General features: G+C 45.8%; 1 protein-coding gene across 1 annotated transcript in view; it reads right to left on the reverse strand.

The window, feature by feature from the left end:
* DAB2IP (DAB2 interacting protein) overlaps positions 1–20,643 on the reverse strand; it is a 115,476-nt gene that overhangs the window by 91,369 nt on the left and 3,464 nt on the right. The window contains 1 exon segment of the mRNA XM_065737262.1: positions 8,671–8,774. Within this exon segment, the coding sequence (XP_065593334.1) occupies positions 8,671–8,774 (104 nt within the window).

Genomic DNA, 20,643 nt, shown 5'->3' on the forward strand with positions numbered 1-20,643 from the left:
CCAGGAGGAAAAGAGGGTGGGGAGGATGACCACGGTCTGCTCCTCATCAGCGCGCAGTGCTGGGGAACAGCGGCAGTGTGAAGGAGAAAGTGAATCTTGTTTCCACGGCAACTGAAGTTTGAAAAAAGTAGCTGGAAATCAATGTCATCTGAGCATGTATGTTTCTGTACAGCCCCACAGCAATAAGAAGCTATTCAGCTGCCAGGATCGTGTCATTGTGAGACCATCCAGATCGGACCTGCGGCTCCAAGGAGCCGCGCAGGGTTCAGAACAGCAGTGTCACCGCCTGCAGGGAGCTCCTCATGTTCAGTGGCACCGAGATCCGGAGGGGAAGGAGCCTCCATAACAACCTACCAACGATCTGCCCTTGCAGCCCTGCTCAAAGGGAGCACCCTAAGCTCCTGCAGGCCTGGAAAGCTCTGCTCAGCCATTGCCATGGGCACGGTGAGGTCTGCTGGGACAGCACGTGTCCGATCTCCTGCCGCAGCACCAAAGCTCTGAGCAGAATATGCTGACAATATGGGAACCGTTTAACACAGAGGAAATCCAGGAAAGGGTGGCTCAAAACATGGCATGGTTACAGCTATTAAGGAGGGGTGTTTAGTCTAAGAAAAAAAACTGTTTCAGAAATTAAGTTCAAACTTGGAAATTATTTGATGATAACTACTCAGTGTTAACTGTGGCAATGAAAACATTTCTATTAATTCAATTACAATCAATTTCATAGCTAAGTTAGTATCTAATATCCATGAGCTAAAGCAATACATGCTTCCAAATGGAGAAAGTTCAGATTAAGGTCCTCATTAGGTGGACGGTTAAGGCCACTGGGGCCCTCTAAGCACCACTTCCTTGCACTGTGTGACTTGTTTTCTGAAAGCACAACATCAGCACTACCGAAAGTGGGAAAACTGAGTGTATTTATTATCCTACCTCTTACATCTGCAGTACAATTCTTTATCTGTGACCTCGAAGCAAATTCAAGGGGCACGGTCAAGTTGTATATTTAATTGCTCATCTTGGTGCTACCAGGAGTCTGAGAGGTCTAAAGAAAGTAAAGCTTTGCTTCTCTTCACTTTTCATTGAAGTGAGGCTACTCAGAATCATTTGTCTTCCCATAGCCCGTGAATCAGCACAGGGAGTTTGCATTTGGACTTCCAGGAAATGGATTAATATATCACCAAATGTTTTTTGGTAGTAATTTGGAAATGAGCAAGAAGTAATTGCTTCCATTCTGATCACCCTTTGGAATTGGAAGACTGTAAAGAATTGATGCCAGCTGCATGGGCAGAGAATCCAGAGAGAGCTTCAGGTTGTTGGTCTTCGTGGGAGAAATTCAAACCATTGCAACGGAACCGAACGGAGCAGGACATGTGAGCAGACAGCAAATGGTGAAACTGCCACAAGCAAAGAAACAAGCAGTGTAAGGCACTGTCATCAGGACAGATTCAATAATTGTCACCATTTTAAGTGATGCCTTGAACTGCTCCTCACAAAAGACGAACAGCAGCATTCCTGTGCAGTCCCAATTCTTTTATAGAGATTATGAAGGATGGGGAAAGTCATATAATCCTTCCACACCTTCGTTTCCCCATTTAGTTTAAGGCATTATGATAATTTGCAACCCCACAGTGACTGCAAGCTTGAATTCATTGAGATTGGCAGAACACTTTAACAGCCTCAGATGAAAGGTGCTACAGAAGTGCCAACTACTATCACTGTAATTATCATTCAATATACACTGATCAAAAGAATGAAATGTGAATTAGCATTTCCTATTAGCCCTACTTACAGCCTAAATGTTGAATATTCTTCCCATGGGTTCCCTCCATGAAAACATACAGAACTGTTGGTATTTCTTGTGCAGCTCCAACAGGAGTGCTGGAGGAATTGAGGAAGGGGGACCTGCCACCACTGTGGGTTAAATGAAAGGCTCTGGCTGCCTTCAGGAGCTGACCAGACTCTACTAATTCTTTTTGCACAAGGCATCAAATGGGTGCTAGCAATGCCAGGTCCTCTTCCACCCCTGCCTGTAGCAGAGCTGGCCTTGCTGCAGTCCATGCAGACGTTGCTGTCCAGCCACATCACTTTGATAGCAACCACAAGCAGGCCAAACCATGCTGCACAAACTTAAATAGGATTACTAGTATTTTTAAAGAAAAGCAGCCTTGGTGTGTGAATTGAGCTGCTGATGAGCCCCGTGCCTCCTCCTTTCTGTACAACTGTCCTTTAGACAGCTGCAGGCTCTAAAAAGAGACCTCGCTGGAACATACACAGTTCAAAAAGGAAAAAAAAAAATCCACACTGTGCCTTGCTGGGCCCTTCTCAGAGAAGCAGGTCATAGCACACGTCTTTCATCCGCTATTCCCAACTCCTGCTTGATGCACACAATAAATCCACAGCAGTTTGAACTGCAGCTCAGTGCTGTAGCCTGACAATGGCACAGATCTGGAGTGACTCTGACTCCCAGTACTCCCCCAGTTGGAGCCTCTGCATTTACTTAGAAAATCTGAAGTTTCCCAGGTCAGATTTGAATCACTTAAAACAATGTTTTGCTTCCCAGTCCCTGTGCTAGCTAGCAGTAAGTACCCTCAGCTAGAATTTGCCCTATGTCTCACTAAGTACACACAGCACTTAAAGACCAGAGATTTACATTACCCATGAGATTTACATTAGTGATGTGATTTAAAAAATATCAAGTGAGAAGTATGCAATTCTAATAGCAAGCAATTGGAAATTAGGTAACGGGGTCCTGACAAGGCTGGTAGGAAAGGCAGGCACATCTGCCCTGCAGCAATGACGTAGAGGCCAGAAAACCACTCACTCCTTTTCACATGATGGCATCAACATGGAGAAGAACATTTAATTCTCTTGGAAGCGAAGGACGATTCAGAGAAGCAATTAGGAGCAGCTGAACAGTGGCTAACACCAGGACAGGGAATCAGGAATTGAGGAATCCACCTCAGGACGTTTCCTGGCTTTGCTGTGTGGTCACATTTAAGTTAGGTAACTCTTCTCCTGCAAAATGTGAGCACTAATGGGCAGCCACCTGTGCAGGGAGCCTGGAAGTGCGTCAGCCACGGGCACTGGGGAGGACAAAATCTGCATGCTCCTTCTGTACCTGACAGAAACGAATGTGACAGTTAAGCAGTGCTCCTAATTTTTGCAAAACACTGCCATAGAAATAACTGCAAATGCTCAGGATGACCTCGTTTTATTTCTGATCCTCAAACTGCTCAGAAACTCAAGGCTTCCAAGCATGTCCTGTTCCTCAGTGTCTGAGCTGACAGATGCATTCTCCAAGTAATTTGCAGACTTCTTGCTGCCACTAACACTGGTTATCCAAACTCAGTTGCAGTTGACAGTTTAATGATAATAGCTTTCTGTTTATATATCGTCTGTGATAATGCTCCTATTCTCCTTAAATTCAGTCCCCGTAAAAGGGCGCTCTAATGTATGCAGCCACAGAACAAAATGATAGTAATTTTCCCTTCCAGTTGGAATGGTTTAGTAAACAATTACATTTCAATTAAAGACGGGCTGTTCGTGCCGAGGGAAGCACCATTTGGCTCTTTACAAAACGCAGGAGGATGCATTTGCCAAAGTCAAACTATTAAAACACAGCTTATGTGACTGCTTCTGACAAAAAAATATATTGGAATGAAATGGAAAAGAGTGTATATTACACACTGGGAAAACTTGGGGAAGTCCTTCAGTCTCCCATTGACAGCAGCTTGAACAGGATCCCTTTCTTTAGGATGACATTCAGTGCAGTGGTAGCAGGGTCACTCGCTTTCATCTCTCCAGGAGTTTCCATTTACCGGTATGCCATTAGTGCTTAATACTTCATTTACCAAGGATTAAAAGCAGGATAGATGGAGGAATACTGTAAGAGAAGCTTATAATGTATCACTGTAAATTCACTGTAAATTCCAAACCCAAGCAGAGAGAAAAACTCCGGGAAAACACATTAACATTAGAAGCAGAACTAAAACCTAGAAAGATTTCCTATTTCTCTGTGGCTCCAGCACCTCATCACAGCGAGCTGGGCTCACCTCGTGCCCAGCACAGGGTTTGGGACTATGTGATCATTATGGTCCCTTCCAACCTAAGCCATTCTGTGACGGCTTGCAGCGAGGCAGCACCCAGCCCTGCATCCCACCTGGGAAGCACCAGGGAAATGAAGCACAGAGACCACCAGCTCCTGCTCCACAGCATCGCATCCAAAGCACAAATAGCAGACAGGCAGAAGATGAGCAACCATGAGGAAATGGAGCTGCCAGTTATCTTCACGACTGCCAGTGACAATGGTGGAACATGTGTACACCACTGGGTTTGCACTTCGAAACATCCGTGAGAATTGTCTCTTCTCTGATTAAATTTACACAATTGCATGGATGGATTTTGTGGGTTTTGTGGCCAATGTGCCTTCAGCTACAAGAAGCACATGTTGTCTGAGGTTGTGGAAAGCAGGCGGTTGATTCTGGACTTGAGGATTAAGGGGCTGAGAGGAAAAGTTCTAAACCCTATTTAGCATTTTGGGGGAAGAAAGAGCACGCAGATGCTTCACCAAACACAGCTCTATAAGATGGGCAGAGTGACATTTTCCATCCACTCATAATATTTGGGCTGCACATCACATTCTGTTAGGAGGGAAGCTCCTTGCACAGTCACTGAGGAAGAGGAACAGCAAAAATCCTTCAGGTTTCCTGGTCCAGCCTGTGAGTACCTCCTCCTCACCAGCTCTGCCAGGGAAATGAACCAGGCTCTAATAAAAGCAGTCAATAGATGGCAGCACTCCAATGGCAGGTCTCAGCAGCCTCACCCTTGCCCAACATTTCCTCGTGAGGTGCGCGGAGTGGGAGGGTTAAATTAAACACTATTCTCATCTTCTGGTCGCTGGTAAAATACAACACAGATTTCAAGTCAATCCATTTCAAATATCAAGCTATCTGAATTCCATGCAGAGAAGCTAAGTGCCTCTCCATACTCCTGTAACCAGAGAATGGCTTCAACAGCAAGGCTTCAGCTCCAGGTCACTAGCAAGCAGGCAACACCTGAACTGACATCGCACGCTAAGCCAAGCCTCCTGCCTTCCTGTCCTCAGACACTGACTTCTGTCAAAGCCCTTATTTATTAGGTCTCCTCAAGAGGCAGAATCATGCCAGACAAGGAGGGTCCCAGACAGACTACTTAACTCTCATTGTCTCCTGCTAAGATGTGTGTGAGGACAGGGTCAGTCCCTTCCATCACTGTCATCACGTATGATGCAACAAATCCTCTCAGTAGGATCAGAATGTCCTTGCTTGGGTTCACGTCTGATACTGACATGCACCACATCTCCTGTTCTTAGGCACTGATGCAGCAGTCAGAAAGGTCTCAGCTAATCCACACAAACCACTGTAGAGCTGTCAATATGAATTACATTTCTAGTTTTCCAATCAGACTTAGACTGAAACTGAATTCTGAGCTAATGCTCAGAGCAGATTGAGAATCGAGGGCCTCAGCTGAGAGTCGCTTGGATTAAAGACTCGGCTTCATTAGGCTGCATCAGATCATACAAAGCTCTGATGGCACAAAAGTTCAGCCAGATAGGTTTAAGTGGAATATAATTATTTTACAACTTGAGATGACTAAGATGAAGGGCGTTCCTGTAATGTTTAATAAGCTCTATTAAAAATTCTCGATGTGGAAGGAATAAGAACAGTTCTCATACTGAGATGTTGAAAACTTAAGGCCTGATTTTCAAGGTTATCTTTAAGGACTCGAAAAACTAGTGTAAGCTGTTGTTTTCCAAAGTTGCTATGAAAAATGTAACACCCAATTAACCGTAACTTGCCTGGCAAACTTCAGAATGGGGAGAGAGCACTTCCACTACGGATTGCTTTAGTTTTCAAATGAGAGAAATCAACTGGGAGTGTAATGCCGTCAAAATAGCTGAACGCAATGGCTCCTGAACTTCCCAGTCCCTTGGAGACCCAGCACAGAAGGATGGAGATGTCAGGGAAGAACAATCAGCTATAAAATATGAAAAGCCTACAACATCAAAACCTACAGCAGAAGGCTCAAAAGTAATAATCCCATTACCACTAAACTGAAGCGCTAATTACTATTCCCAGTGGCCAGAGTGGACTGACTGCTAATGTTCCTGTCTGGTTAATGAAGGAAGGTGAGGGAGAATATTTCTTAAGTCAGACATCTGCTGAGATCTAGGCAGCCATAAAAACTATGTATGTAATGAAGCCATTCGTATTAATGGCAATAACATTCGGAGGGCTGAGCAGAAACAGAAATGAGATGGTAGTGCATTGTAACTGAGAGGAGATAAATGCTACGTATTATCCATCTGATGATTGCCCTTACTTAATCCATACTGAATAACCGAGCCAATCAGAGCGGGCAGCCACATCCCATATAGGCTGGTTCACTACCATGAGCTGACCTGCTTAATGACAGGAATGACTTCCCCAGAAACATAGAGCAGGAGACGTCATCGGAACAGAAATAAGCAGCATTTGATTTTCACTGACTACAAATGCACTAAGAAAAATACTACCAAGACCACTGCCTTTTGAAGAATCCAGATTTTCCCATCGTTCTTTGCCCCTTTCACCAGCAGTGCAGTGTTTAAGGTTCAAAGATACTCATTTACTGCGACAGATTCTGCTGAACCAAAGGCACAAAGCAAAAGCATGCCTATTCAGTTAGCTTTACTGTGTTTCTGCTTGCTGTGCTCGGAGGTTCAGAGCATTGATAACTGACAATCAATTCAGATACATAGCATGTGGCTTGTGAAACAAGGGGTTGGAGATAAAAAATTAGTTTCTCTCTTGGCACTGAAACACAATGCACATTGTTGGGCAGGAAGGTGATACCACAAGGGGAACCGGACCTGAGGACGCCCTCTGTGTTTTGCTGTTTGAACAGGGGATTCCTGGGAGAAGAACTTTCATCAGCTCGAGAAGAAAACTAAATACGCCCCTACAGCAAATCTCATTGTTTTTCTGTTTCATTGTCTTCAATATTTGCCATATACCGTACACACTCCTTCAAAACAGAGCTCAGCTCCTGCCATCCACTCACTGCCTTCAGCACTTCTTCCCATCTCATTCAGCACAGCTCAGCACCAACCCACCCCCCCATTCCATATTCAGCACGTGTTTGGATACTGTGCCTACAGAATATAAACACCAGAGAGAATGTTCTGCAGCCACTAACTTACAACATACAGAACTAAAATAAACTACTTAGGCAAACCATTGTGAGTGATTCACTCCCAGTACCAATGTTCTCAGGTGAACTGGGTGTGCTCGGGTTTTTTTTAGATTGCACCATTGTCTTTCCTTTGAAATTCTGGTTCTACCCACCTAGGTTTGCTATGAAGTAGCTGAGCCTGTAAAGTAGGTGTGGTTTGCAGAGGAAACTTATAAACACACGTCAGGCAAACCAGCTCCAAGACCACTGGCCTTTCCTCTGAATGAAAAGGTCTGTACTCAAGCTTATTATCCACACACAGTAGACATTTTTCTCTCAAAAATGTAACCTCCTGGCAGCCTTGGAGATCACTCATACTGAATACATCTGTCTGCAGCTGTGTAAGACAAGATGCTTGCACTTATTCTTCAACATTTATAAATACATCTCTCTTACTTTTAATGGAATTTACCTCCAAATGTTAGCCAGAAGACCTTGGCATCTTCAGCTGATTACAAAGGGACGTTTCATTAATTACAGACATGTTGGGGCTGATGATGCATTAAAAGAAAACCAGCCACTCGCAGCTCCAACTGCACTGCCCATTTTTTGGGAAGTGTTTTCATCCCATCACTATGCCTCAGTTTGTCAGAGTGTACTCCTCTGAGCATACTCCTAAATTAAATCACTACCTGGATTTGATATTATCAATTAGATAAAACAGTCCTTCTAAGAAGCTCTGCAGTTGGACTCCCTCCTCTTTCAGATTCTGCAGTGAAACTCTTGGCAATGACTCTGTCACATGCACATGGTAGACCATGGTAGACCTAGGCCTCAGCAACAGCAGGTCCCTTGGTCAGCCACTAACTGACTTCTTTGTGTCTTTGGCTCCCTTATTTGTAATGGGTGTAGCAGTTCCCTTCCCCACGGAGCTCAAAGACCCGCTCTGTTCTGTTTGTGTTTGGTATCACTGTTCTTTATGTTAGTGGTGTTGCTCTTTCCCACTCCCAAATGACTTCCAATTCTTTACCTACTGTTATCACAACAAAACAGCAATGTTAGCAGAGAACTGCAAAGCAAAACGATTGAAGAAATGTAAAACAGAGAATGGCTCCTCCTGGCTCCTGCTAGGAGAGGATAACAGTTTCTGGGGAGACATCAGCCTGGCAGGCTCTTTGTGCAGAAGCTTCTGTAGAAGGATGAGGATGTATGGTACAGTTTCAGAGCGGGAAATACATCTATGAATATACTGCATGACCCCAGGATTCACAAATGAAACCTCACCGGGAAAATCTTCCAAATAAAACAACTCACCCGAACCTGCTCTGGATTCTAATACAAATCTTGTTGCTTTACAAAGAAATATTTTACAACCTCTTGTTGCTAACCACATGCTTCCACGTATACCACCACCTCTACTTTTGGGACGATTGAACTCTTCTCCCTTATTTCAAAGCCCCGGGGTGGGCAGACACTCACCGTGACGCGGAATGGTGCCGTGGCCGCGGGCTCCATGGTGGGGTTCCGCTCCGCCACCCCGCTGGGCATGCTGCGCCTCTGCCCACACCGCTCGGGGGGGGACTCTGTGGAAGGCAGAGAAGAAAGGGGAATTACAACACACAAGCACAGGAACAGTACAGGAACGGCAGTACGCCGTGCAAAATACAGCTTCATCCTTTGAGGTGCCCTCGCACCACAGTCAGATTTCCTACAGCCACCCAGAACCATGTTCCACCAGCAAGACGTTCACCTCCAACCATTAGCATTTCGTACAGAAGTGTAACCTTCAGATGACGCCTGGCAGGATGGCATTATCGTTATTTCCTGTCTGCAGATGGGTAAACAGAAAAAAACATCGAGCTGAGTGACAATTATATGCAAAGCACAGATCCTTGTACACGTGGGCTTCATTCTCCTCAGGGAAACTGCTGATGGGGTTACAGGCACAGGGTGTTTCTGTTCCCTAATTCCTCTAGCGATTTCCCCTTGACTGTATGGATAAGTAACATCAATTTATATACTAAATAATATGGAATCCAAGCCAAGGCAACAGTGAATTAGCAGCAATTTCAGGATGACACCGAAGAGCTCATTTTTCCCACAGCTGTTCCTTTTTTAAAAACGAAGAGCATAAGAACTACCACAAAAAAAAGGAGCTGACGTAAACCTGGGGGACTCATTCTAACAGAATTTCACCTGCAATGGAAATGCCCACCAATGCCCACCAATGACATCATCAGTAAGAATCTCTGGAATGAGAGGTAGCCTGAAGAATACACGGGGAAATCTGATGGCAGAGGCTGCTAAGGGGAGGCTTCTACAAATGAATACGCAAAGAAAACTGAAGATGGAACACACTATCCTTCAGATTGTCTCAGACAATTATGTTCTCTTAATTAATAGTGCTTAGGGGTCATTTGTTTGCCAGTTCTCAGCCTCTGCCATCTGCAATTCACTGCAATCAGGTCTTGGCAAGGAAGGCTGTCCCCTTAGCAAGGCCTTCCCCTTGCCAAAGGCTGCTGTCACCCAGGTTCTGTAAGAAACAATCAAGAGCTGCAATTCTCTTCAACGTTTCCTGGGAAGTCCCCCTAACTATTGCGAAGGGACACTGCAGATTCCTCTCATGGAGCAGACGAGTGCTCAGTGACATCTTCCTCGGTTGGCAGTCCCACCTGCATTTCCTCACCAGCAGCCGTGCAAAGAGAGCCCGACGGCCAAAATCAGCCAGCTCACTGCTTTCACAACTCCCAGCCAAGCCCTCTGATTACTGAGTTACTTTCTCTGCAGAATGCTGCACTTTGAATCTCGAGGAGCAGACGAGCCCTTTGGTGCCTTCTTTTTCCACACTCATGCTCCCACTGCCTCCCTTTGAACACTGGCCTTTTTGGGGCCGTCATAAAGGGACGACTGCAATATGGCTTTGGAAGTGAGTTCACAACGACGAGACGACCGAAGAAGCTGCTTTGCATTTTCTTGATGACCAGACCAATAAATATTGTATAAAGCATTTCTCATATGCATGGCTGGAAAACAGGAACGATGGGATTAGGTGAGAAGCAGCTGCAGGGCAGAGCTGGGCCTCCCTGGACGCGCTGTTCCACACAGGGCTGCCACGCCACGGCCTTCCCCGCAGTGGGACAGCAAAGCACAGCTTTCTGCTGCTTCCTCTTTCAACCACACAGTCAGACCTCTTCAGAGAAAGGGACAGCGTGTTATGACCCAGGGCTGATTAGTACCTGGCTCTAATGTGTGTGCGCTGAATCTGTGCTCTTACATCGTTACTCTGTGATTACAGCGTGCCCAAAGCAGAGCTGGCCAGCACACCACGCTGACCCAGAGCAAAGCACAGAGCTGGGGCAGGAGCTCACGCCTCTTGTCATTCTCAAGCTTCCAGTCACATTTCCATGCTAGCTTTGTGTAAGCACCGCGAGGATCACTGCAGGAGACACATTACAAAACTCTTTATAAGAGACCAGAAATAACTAGAAGGAGGACTGGGTGTGGAGGGAGTTGTTTGTTTCAAAGGGAAGTTGTTTGCTTTATAGAGAAGTAAAAAGAGCACACGAGTAAATCAGTATCCCCTTGCCAGCAGAAATACACAGCAGAGCAGTTTTTACTCAGTGACGAGTAAAAACACAAATAGGTTTGAGCAGCCCTGTTCTTTCTTTTCTTCAGGGTGAGGGGAAAGGTCCCAGGCCAGGCTGCTGTGCCCGGAGAGCTGAGCTGAGCTGAGCTGAGCTGAGCAGAGGAGCAGAGCCTCCAGGCAGCGACTGCAGCTCTGGGCACTGCGAGGCAGAGATAAGAAACCACTCTGTATCCACCAGAAGCAGACAAAGAAATGTCTTAATTTAGAGCAGATGTTTATGTTAGCCACTGGAAGAGGTCTTCTCTTGACACAGGCAGTTATACATAGGAACTGACTGTCTACATACATTTAAGCCTATCCCAAACCTCGACGGCCCGCAGCTCTCCCAGTGAGGCCGTGCTCAGCACATGGAGCTCCTCTCCCTAAGCACAGAGCTGGCAGGTGGTCCTCTGAGGCTCTCCCAGCATTATTTTCTGTGATTTCTGACAGATTTGTACTTGTGCACAAGGCGAGCCAGCTACAGGAGATCAGGTTCAGTATCTGACATTTCAGAAGCACTGGTTATTAGCAGATAACATCCTTGCTAGCCACTGAATTTCTCTGTTAGCCAAGGACTATCCCTCAGCTCTCTGAAATTCCACGATTATTCCTTCATTTGTCTGCTTATTTACTCTAGATTAGATCTGACCTGGGGATTTACCCGTGCACTATCTCAGGACACTATTTGCTGATACAAAGTCCTCAACTTGTTATGAACTGAAAACCTCCAAACCTCTCCTTCATGACGCAGAGACCCGGAAATCCCTGCAGCCATAGTCACGAGATGAGGATGATAGTGCAGCAGTACGGCTGTGGAAAGCAGTTCTGGTGGCACAGCGAGGAGCACTGCCATTTCCATCAGCCCACAGCACACTGCCCCTATAGAGGATGGCACAAATACAGATGAGCAGGAAGATGTCTCATTGCAGTTGGACAGCAGGTTCACCTAAGCGTATTTTCTGTCTTTAAGAAGCTCTTGGAAATCTCAGTGTCAGACTGGAGGTGGTTCACCAGTCACTCTGAGAACTGTGCTATTCTGGCAGCGATTCCTCATCTACATTCCTCCCCATTTCTGATGGCACTTTTCTGCACTTTGCTCACACAGTACCAGGCATTGCTACTCACATTTGGGTTTACTTCCCCTGCTCCAGCTGCAGCCCACATCCCAAACCTCCCAGGACCGCACTGCTGTGGCTGTGCTGGGCTGGGGCTCGGCCGTGTTGTGCAAGCACAGGGGAACCCAAGCGAGAAGAAACAAACAGAAGTGCTTCCTGCTTTTCCAAATATTTACAGAGGGCTGTGATGTTTTGGGTTTCCCACACTGCAGCATGAGATCTTCAAAGATAATCTTTGCAGTTAACAAAACCTGAAACCTCCCCTAAGTTATCATACGTAGTTGGGTCCAAAGTGCTTTTTGGTGCGTGCTGTGCTTGGAGTTTTTATAAGCTGCCGGGGTTGGAGTGCATCCCACTGAGTCCAGTGCCAACAGAAGGACATGAAGTGTAAACATTACACATTAATTTAGGTCCTGGGGCTTATGAGTACTTCTGAAACTGTTTCTGTACAGTAATAAACACATTTGATAACTAGTTCAAGGCACTTGAATGAACAGAGTAATTAATCCTCTCTACTTTCCTGTGCCTGCTCCTCACGCTGAGAAATGCTTGCAGAGCAGCAAAGCCCCCGGGGCTGTGGGGCAGCGGTGGGACGGCACCCGAGCGTGGGTCACCCGCTCAGCATCACTGAGTGAAGCAGTGCCTTCCTCCTCAGACACTGCTACAGAGCAGTCATTCTGTGCAGCACACACGGAACCAACGTCAATACTGTTTACTTTTCACCTAACAAGTGAGATCTTCGCACATTCGCATTACCTGCTCTCGTGAAGCACAGCTAGTCCCGGAGATGGTCGGGATTTTACGCTCTTTTTAGTGGGAATGAAATACATCAGCTCGTCCTGCTTGCTCATCCCTCCTCACGCACTCCCCCTCTCCTGCTGTCTGACACACGATTCCAGGGATCAGCCGGTGGAAGAGACAGAGCAAACAAAGCAAAGAGACCCAGCTGGAATGAATAACCACCGAGCAGACGCTTCCCAGCAAGTTGATTTTCTGCTATGAAGCTGTTCCAACTCCAAGAGAGAAAGGGAGGTGCAAACCTGACTGAGGAGGTAGCAGTGAGAAAACGTCTCCCTCGACTCACCAAAAGGAAGCTGTTCTTGTCAGCAGCACACATGCCATGGCACTCCGAACAAGCCAGGAATAAGAGAAGTGGAGATGATGACTTCATCGGAGGCAGCAGAGGAGAGGAATGCCCGGAATGCTGGGCAGGCCGGCAGCTGGGAGGCTCTGCGGGAGGCTGGGAACTGCCAGGTTCCTCCGCAGCACCGCGGTGATGTGCTTTAAGGAACAGAGACCTGAGAGCACAAGAAAACTTCACCAGATCCTCTGGAGTTTCCTCAGCAAACTAGGAGCTCATCAGAACCCAAAGCTGATGGAAAAGACCCTGCACGCAAAGCTTGGCGAGGTCAGGCTGGCTCCTGAGCTGGGCAGTGACCCAGCAATGGAGGTGCACTCTGTCCTGCGACCTCTCCCCGTTCTGCCCCATTGCTGTGGGGCTCCGCCGTGGGCCCGGAGCTGTGGCAGGGCGGAGTTTCTGCGAAACCAGAGGGAACAGGAATTACCGGTCTTCTGCTCGTACAATTACCCTTCATGAATTAATTTTATTGCTTAATGAATTTAGCTGTTATTTCTCTAATTTTTGCATTATCTAGTAACTCCTTGCTACGCACCCAACAGGAGAGGAAGAGGTGCACAGTGACAGAAGTGATTTATTTAACGTGGCTCACAGTAGCACTGATGAGTTAGAACATATCCCTGGAGAGATGTTTGTAGTGTCTGTGATTCAGAACTCTCAGAAGAGGTTGGGGGAGAGGGTGCGTTTCAGGAAGCGTCAGGTGGCCACGTGAGTCCAGGAGGAAACAAGAAGCTTTAATCTGAACCCGAAGGCCTATTTAGAAGGTGCTGTTAGAATAAGTGACACTTTTCAGAAGTGGAATTTTCTGACTTTGCTTACTCCCTGGGAGTAAGCAAAGTCAGAAAACACCGGGTTCAGCCAACTTTTTCCATCAAGAGGCAAGAACGGCTTGGGTGGGAAGCAGGGATGCAAGAACATCTGATTTCCAGTGGGCAAAGATCAGTGCAGAACCACTGACAGATGAGGAACACTGACACGACTGTTCCACGTCCACCTCTGTTCCACTCTGCTGGATGTGGAGTACAGATGTGAGGTCAGACTCCTTGCTCCGTTACCTGCACAGCTCTTTATTGGAACGTCTCACCCACCGCCTTCATGATTCCTTGGTGAGTTCCAGCTGATCCCTTACAGCAATATTATGACCATTATGCCACGTAAAATTAATTAAAAGTCAAGCCTTTATTAGGCAGTAAAATTGACTTTTAAGTAAAAATGGTTGAGAAGAAAAAGTTTAGGGCAGGTAATGATGCCCTCTGAAAAATCAGAGTTGTCTAAAAGCAAAGCTAATGAACATCCAGGATGGATATTCCCCAGGCTAATGAACATTTGCGTCACCAGCGCTTTTTATATTAGAATAAAATTATTTCTTTCCACATCTGAGAATCTGTAGCTTAAATACAGTTCTGTAAAGCAGAACTGGCTGCACCCAGGGCTCTCCCACACCAGAACCTGTGATTTACTCCCCACTCACTTAGCACTCTTAGCTCTCCTGCTTTCTCCAGCTTCTCAGACAATTAAGGACGTTTACAGAACTACAGCTTGTAAAAAAAATCTCATTTATCTAACCATTCTGTTAGAGAACAACAACAGCAGCAAGGGATCATTAGCTGCCTTTTGTGCTACACTCTGGCACAAAGCATTTCCCTCATCCATTAGAGGCTGTTGGTGTGCCTACAGCTAGTGCTCTCCATAACAATGGCACCCATCAGGTTCAAGGCTCTCACCTTTACCTTTGTTTCCCTCACAGACAACATAAATGTTACAAAACCACTGTAATGAGCTTAAAAGAGGGACTGCCATTCTCAGACCCAGCTGTAGCCCTGCCTGGAAGCACAAAGAGGCTTCTGAATCAGAAAATCCTGGGTTGGAAGGGACCCAGGAGGACCATCAAGTCCAACTCCTGGTTCACACAGGACACCTAAAAATTAAAGCATATCTGAAGAACCAGCAAGAGTCCTCTGCAGCCACGAGAATGGTGCCCGGGGCAGCTGAGCAAACAGAAGAGCCTAAATTATTTGGATTGATTGGGAAACAGAAAACAATTCAACTCATAAAGAACATTGGAACAAACTGTTTCCCATCAGTTAAAGATTATGAGCATGTTCTCTCACTGTAGGACTAACATCTTCTGCAAGAAGAGCTTATTCTTTGTTAAATAACGATTTTTAGTTGCACTGACCCTTGCCATAGCACACTGTGCACTTTAATGGATCTCCTGTCCTCTCTATGTCAGGTTCTGAGACATCACAGGGTGTGCAATACCTAATATTCCTCATAACGCCCCTGAGCAAGTGCTATTAGCACCTTTGGAATCCAGGAGTTCAAAAAGCAGTGCTATATTTTTCTATCTACATATGCACCTATTCCTCTGTTTTCTCTGCTACCATCGAGCACTGCAAAACTGAGCCACACATTCAGAAACAGATCCATGTGCAAAAGTTGGACCCAAGCACAGTGCTCTGGGCCTGGTGCTCGTGTGGCCACAGTGACAGAACACACAGCATCCAGAAAACAACCTCCCCTTTCTGAAAATAAGGAGTAAATCATGCTGATCGAGGAGCCCTTATTACAACCTCAATTTTTACTGTCTTGTATTTTTAATTAGACATTTGTAATATATACTTGGTATTTTTTATTCCTTATTTATCGGTCTTGGAAATAAAATATGTATGATATTTATCTTTCTCTGGTGTGATGTCTGGAGAACAAACTTGTCTTTTGCTAACAGCATATCATTAGCAGCCTTTTCTCCGGGGTAAAATTGAAATCAAACTCAGATTTAAAAAATACATCAGAAAAAGACGGAGCTGTAGCCTGGCTGGGGACCAGATGGGAGAGACTGCTACTGCCCTGGTTAAACTGGAAAGGATGATAAAGTGAAGTGGAACATCAGCTTCCTCCTGTGTGATGATAAAGACAAGCAACGTGGAGTTTGCAGAACAAGAAGTCAGCTCAGGGGAGATTTAAATTAGATTCATCCATCATGCTTAACATTTCTGCAGAGATCCCGAAGTGTTACCGTGCTGCTTCCTTGCAGCGCTTTATCAGCATGGCTGCCGACTCACAGACACCATCCAGGGCAAAGGAACCACGCTTATATTCTGTCATCTAGGCTCTGCAGGAGTAAGCCACGCACCCATCCACACCATGGGGACAGGCAGGAGCACAGCATCCCCTGCCCAGGATGCTCTGCAGGCTCTGGCCACAGTCTGGTGTACAGCTATGTGGCTGTGAGGCCTGCTGCCCCAGCACAGCTCCCTGCCTGCAAAGCGTGTCGGAGAGCTCTCGACACCAGCTGACCTTCCTATCAATTTTTCTTCTACTTCACTGCAGGCTTTAGTTGGATGTTTAAGTTGGCTCTCGTTTTAGCTTCCTCTGATCTCCTGCCTGTTCTTACGCCATGCTCTCACCTGTCTGTGCACCTGCCTGGGGTCACAGCTCACCGCTTTCCCTACAAGTCTGCCTGTGATCCCTTTTCCCTTCCGTGGTGTAACACAGAGGGACGGAGCTGCAGAGCCGGAGTGCAGCCCTGCCCGTGCTCCCCGGTGGGCTCCGCTGGGCTGTGTCTTTTCAGGGCAGCTGCCTTGCAGAGGGGAAGCACAGCGCAGCCTGGGGCAGCCCCACTGCGTGGGAAGAGCAGCACATACACACACAACTTGGTGCGGGGTAATTACGAGGCCTTCCTTGCAGTGGAGCGTGGTGACTGCTCTAACAGGTCTGTACCGGCAAAATGAATATTAAATAAATAAACACTTAATTCATAAGCATGATTCATCAGAGATTTCATCTTCTACAGCAAAGAAACAGATGTTCCATTGATGGCACTTCATTAGAGAGATAAATGGGGTCACATCCATATCTCCGTTCACATCCATCTGCATAATAGACCAAACATTAAGATTTGAAATCCACATAGCACATGCAGCTCTTACATCAGCCTGAAAGACTCTTAATGCCCAGAGCCAATTAATCTGAGTTAGATTGCCTTAACATTGCGGGAACGAGAGTTCTTCATGAAAGCAGAATGCAGTTTCACTTGGAGAAGAATAAAAATGTTTGCCTAACTGGATAGGAGTTTTGGTATCTGCTGGTCAAAATGCAGTACCTTTACTGATGGAGGATCTCACAGACAGCATTAAAAGGCAGCAGTGACGGAGAGCCTGAAAACACAGTGCTTCCTGCAGCTTGGATCCACCATGGCTAGGGCTCGTGTCAGCTTTAGGTCACAGAGGACTTTCTGGTTTTGCAGGGCTTTCTGTGGGATGCCTACGAGTCGCCCTGCTCGGTGAGGGGCAGCATGGGCTCCCTCAGCACACACCTGCCATGTAACACCGCAGCACTGCAGGACACATCAGCACACAGCACTCACTCTCCCCAGGAAGGTTAATGCACCACACCTCACTCTCAGAAACTGTACGCAGGAATTCACCCCAAATTCAGCTGGTCTTAGAAGTAAAGTCATTGAAACGAACACAAATGTTCTCGCTTTAAATACGCCAACCAGACCGGGATTTGTTCTCATCTAAAGGTATGAAGGTAATAACTGTTAACCTTTTGACAGCTAAAAATGTAAAGGGAAAATATCTTTCATTTAAAACTTGCTCGATTGGTTTCCATGGCCACTGCTTAATCACGGAAGATGACTATTACTTGTTACTATGGCAACCAAGAAGCTTAAGAAGTGTTCTGTAATTTAACTCCAGATGCCAAATTTTACAACAGTCCACCTATTACCACATTTGGGTACTTCAGAACAAGACCAGGCTTGTTCTCCAGCACTATGAGAAATTCATCGGCGCAGAAGTGCTGTAAGAAATCAAAAGTGTGAGCACATAACGTACAAAAGGAACTGGCACTTGAAATAAATTGGTTTCTTCAAAAAGAAACATTAAGTGCTCAACATCTGAGGATTTCTTTTTCAGCATTAAAGTTAATGAAGTAAAACTTTGGCCTTCCTTATTCTTGTCGATGTTTCTCAAAGCCTACCCAGTAGCAGGGCATGTATTTCCCCAAAGCGAATGCTTCAACACTCAACTTTAGATGAACTTTGAAAGTAATGCTAAGTAGCCAATATTCATAAACCACAAAGCTTTGCCTCCAGCACTGCCAAGAAATCCCACACCAAAAGCTTTGTCCACCATGGGCATGGGGAGATGGGGCTTCCAGAGATGACCCATGGAAACTGCTGTTCCTTGACGCTCAGCTCTTCTACATCGGGTATTAATTCACAGGTTTTAAAGCCATGCATTTTTACATCTGGTTCCCAAAGGAGCTGGAGGAAACTCAGCTTGAAAGTCCAACCCTGAGGCTGTATGCAACAGTGGAATGAATGAGGAAGTTCTGAGTTCTGTATACATATTTTAATATGCATGCACACAAACACACGAGCAATTAATATCTAGATTTCAAGTATTCTCTGCAGTGTTAAAAGGAAAGCAAATTATCCTCAGCTCGTGTCTGAAGTGAAAAAAGCAAAAATGATAATGACCAAATATGGGAACTGACCCAGCTAGTTCACCATCTCTATTGAGACCAGAGTAAATGAAAGGATTATAGAGTGCCTTCAGTGCAATAACTTAAGGGATTAGTGGCACGCTAGAAGACCTCCGAGGGAAAATACAGGTTTAAAAGCTTTAAAAGGCAGCTCTGTGTCTAAATTGTTTGGACTGCCACAGCTGTAAGGACACAAACTTACTCTAATACATCAGAGCTCAGGAGAACTGCTGTAAGCATGCTGTTGGAAGCTGTTCTCTTTTGGATGCAGACCGGGTTTTTAACCTCTCTCACTTATTACCTGTGGCTTTCAGATAAAAACTCACTCTGCATTACTTGGGAGCACCTCCTCTGCTTATTTCCTTTCGGAGCAGTGAGTCCCTCCTAGCAATGCTGCTAGGGGAAAGGGAGGCTCCTAAGAGAAGGAAAGGACGTGGAAACGAGATAAGCAGAAGACGAGCAAAAATAGTCAGCGGTCAGACTTCAAGTTGCTTGAAAATTGCTGAAAATGCCCAAATTTCTATCACAGCATTAAATGGGTTGTTCCTTGGAAGGTAAATTCCTAACTTGCTCTTAAGCAGGATTGACAACCCTCACAATTTCATCAAGACTTTTGCTGTTTCTGGTTATCTCTTAGAGATACCATTTCTGGGTTCCTACTTGCAAGTAGGAACTGTGGTTAAGAGAGATGCAAAAACCCCACGTTCCCTTGCTACCCTGGGGCAGAGGGAAAGTCTCAGAGAAGAACCCAGAGCTACTGCAGCCGGTGCCATCTCTGTCACTGACCACGAGCATGCATCTACCTGAGGCTTCTTTCATTCTGTGAGCAAATACAGCAAAGTCTCAGTTGGAGCACCGCCGCTAAAAATAGAAGGGCTGACAGTGAAGATTTCTTACCAACAGTACAGCTCACAAAATCCCATCTCTCGTGTTTATAACTGGACTCACCACTCCCAGTTCTTACATGAAAGCACTTGCTTCTCTGTGCTTGTCAGAAAAAACAGCACAGGGAATGGTGGTGGCTGATGGTTGGACTGGATGGTCGTAGTGGCCTTTTCCAACCGTAGCGACTGTATGATTCTGCACCCAAGGAGGAACACTAAAGCTCCAAGATGAGGAAATCAAACTGTTATCGAATGCTTAGTGCTCTGATGACAACTGATTGCCCACAGAGTTCTATAGAAGATAGAGCTGAAGCCGAGGCTGCGTTCGATTCAAATCACTATTTCTACTTCTCCTTGCTAAGAATTCAGATAGACTCCTGCCTCAGTCCACTGAGACAAATTAGCAACAGAAGGCAGTTTCTTAGGAGAGATGGTTAATCATGGGCAAAAAAATCACTTATTAAGAAATGAGAAAAATAGGAGATGGAGAAGTTCCTTATTACCACAGCATTTCCTTTTGGAGAACATGCAAATGTAGTATGCAACACATTTTCATTTATGACAAAATGAGAGAAGAATACATGAATTTTCAGCGTGGTTCAGTTAGAAAGCAAGCCTGGGAATAGCCTCCTCATGTCATTCTGTTGCACGCTGGAACAATAACTATTATTACCGTAAAGCAAAACATGTCAAAGCTTCCAGTTTTTAAATAAATGGTTCAATAATTAAGCAATTTACTTGTAAATTATCAGAAACATAACCTCACGCTCATGAAACGCTTTCTGAGATTCCAGAGCACGCAGCCTGGAGCAGCTGGATGCTGGCAGGACGCGCAGGCGCAGATCAGGGGCTCTGAATGGAGCACCCTCAGCAGTTTCCATCAGGAAACTGGATTTTCACTACACTTGCCCCTGACCCCTGCTCCTTCGTTATGGCCATAATTAAGAGGCAGCAGGGATAGAATGAGGAGGCGCAGAGCAGCGCACCGCGGGCAGAGCCAGCTGCTGCTTCTGTCGAGAATTTTCCTTCTGCCCCCTCTGCCTCCCAACGCCTTCTGCTGCATTAGATGGATCACCTGGTAGCAATCATAATTACAGCCGTGATTCCTCATGTATGTACACACACCTCTGAGCTGAACAGATGGTCACAGGCAGAGATGGGGACTTTATCGTTCTTTTGAACTAACTGATGGATGTG

The sequence above is a fragment of the Cyrtonyx montezumae genome, unplaced genomic scaffold, assembly GCF_038088225.1.
Source record: "Cyrtonyx montezumae isolate F1298 unplaced genomic scaffold, pur_monq_1.0 scaffold_20, whole genome shotgun sequence".
Classification (NCBI taxonomy): Eukaryota; Metazoa; Chordata; class Aves; order Galliformes; family Odontophoridae; genus Cyrtonyx; species Cyrtonyx montezumae.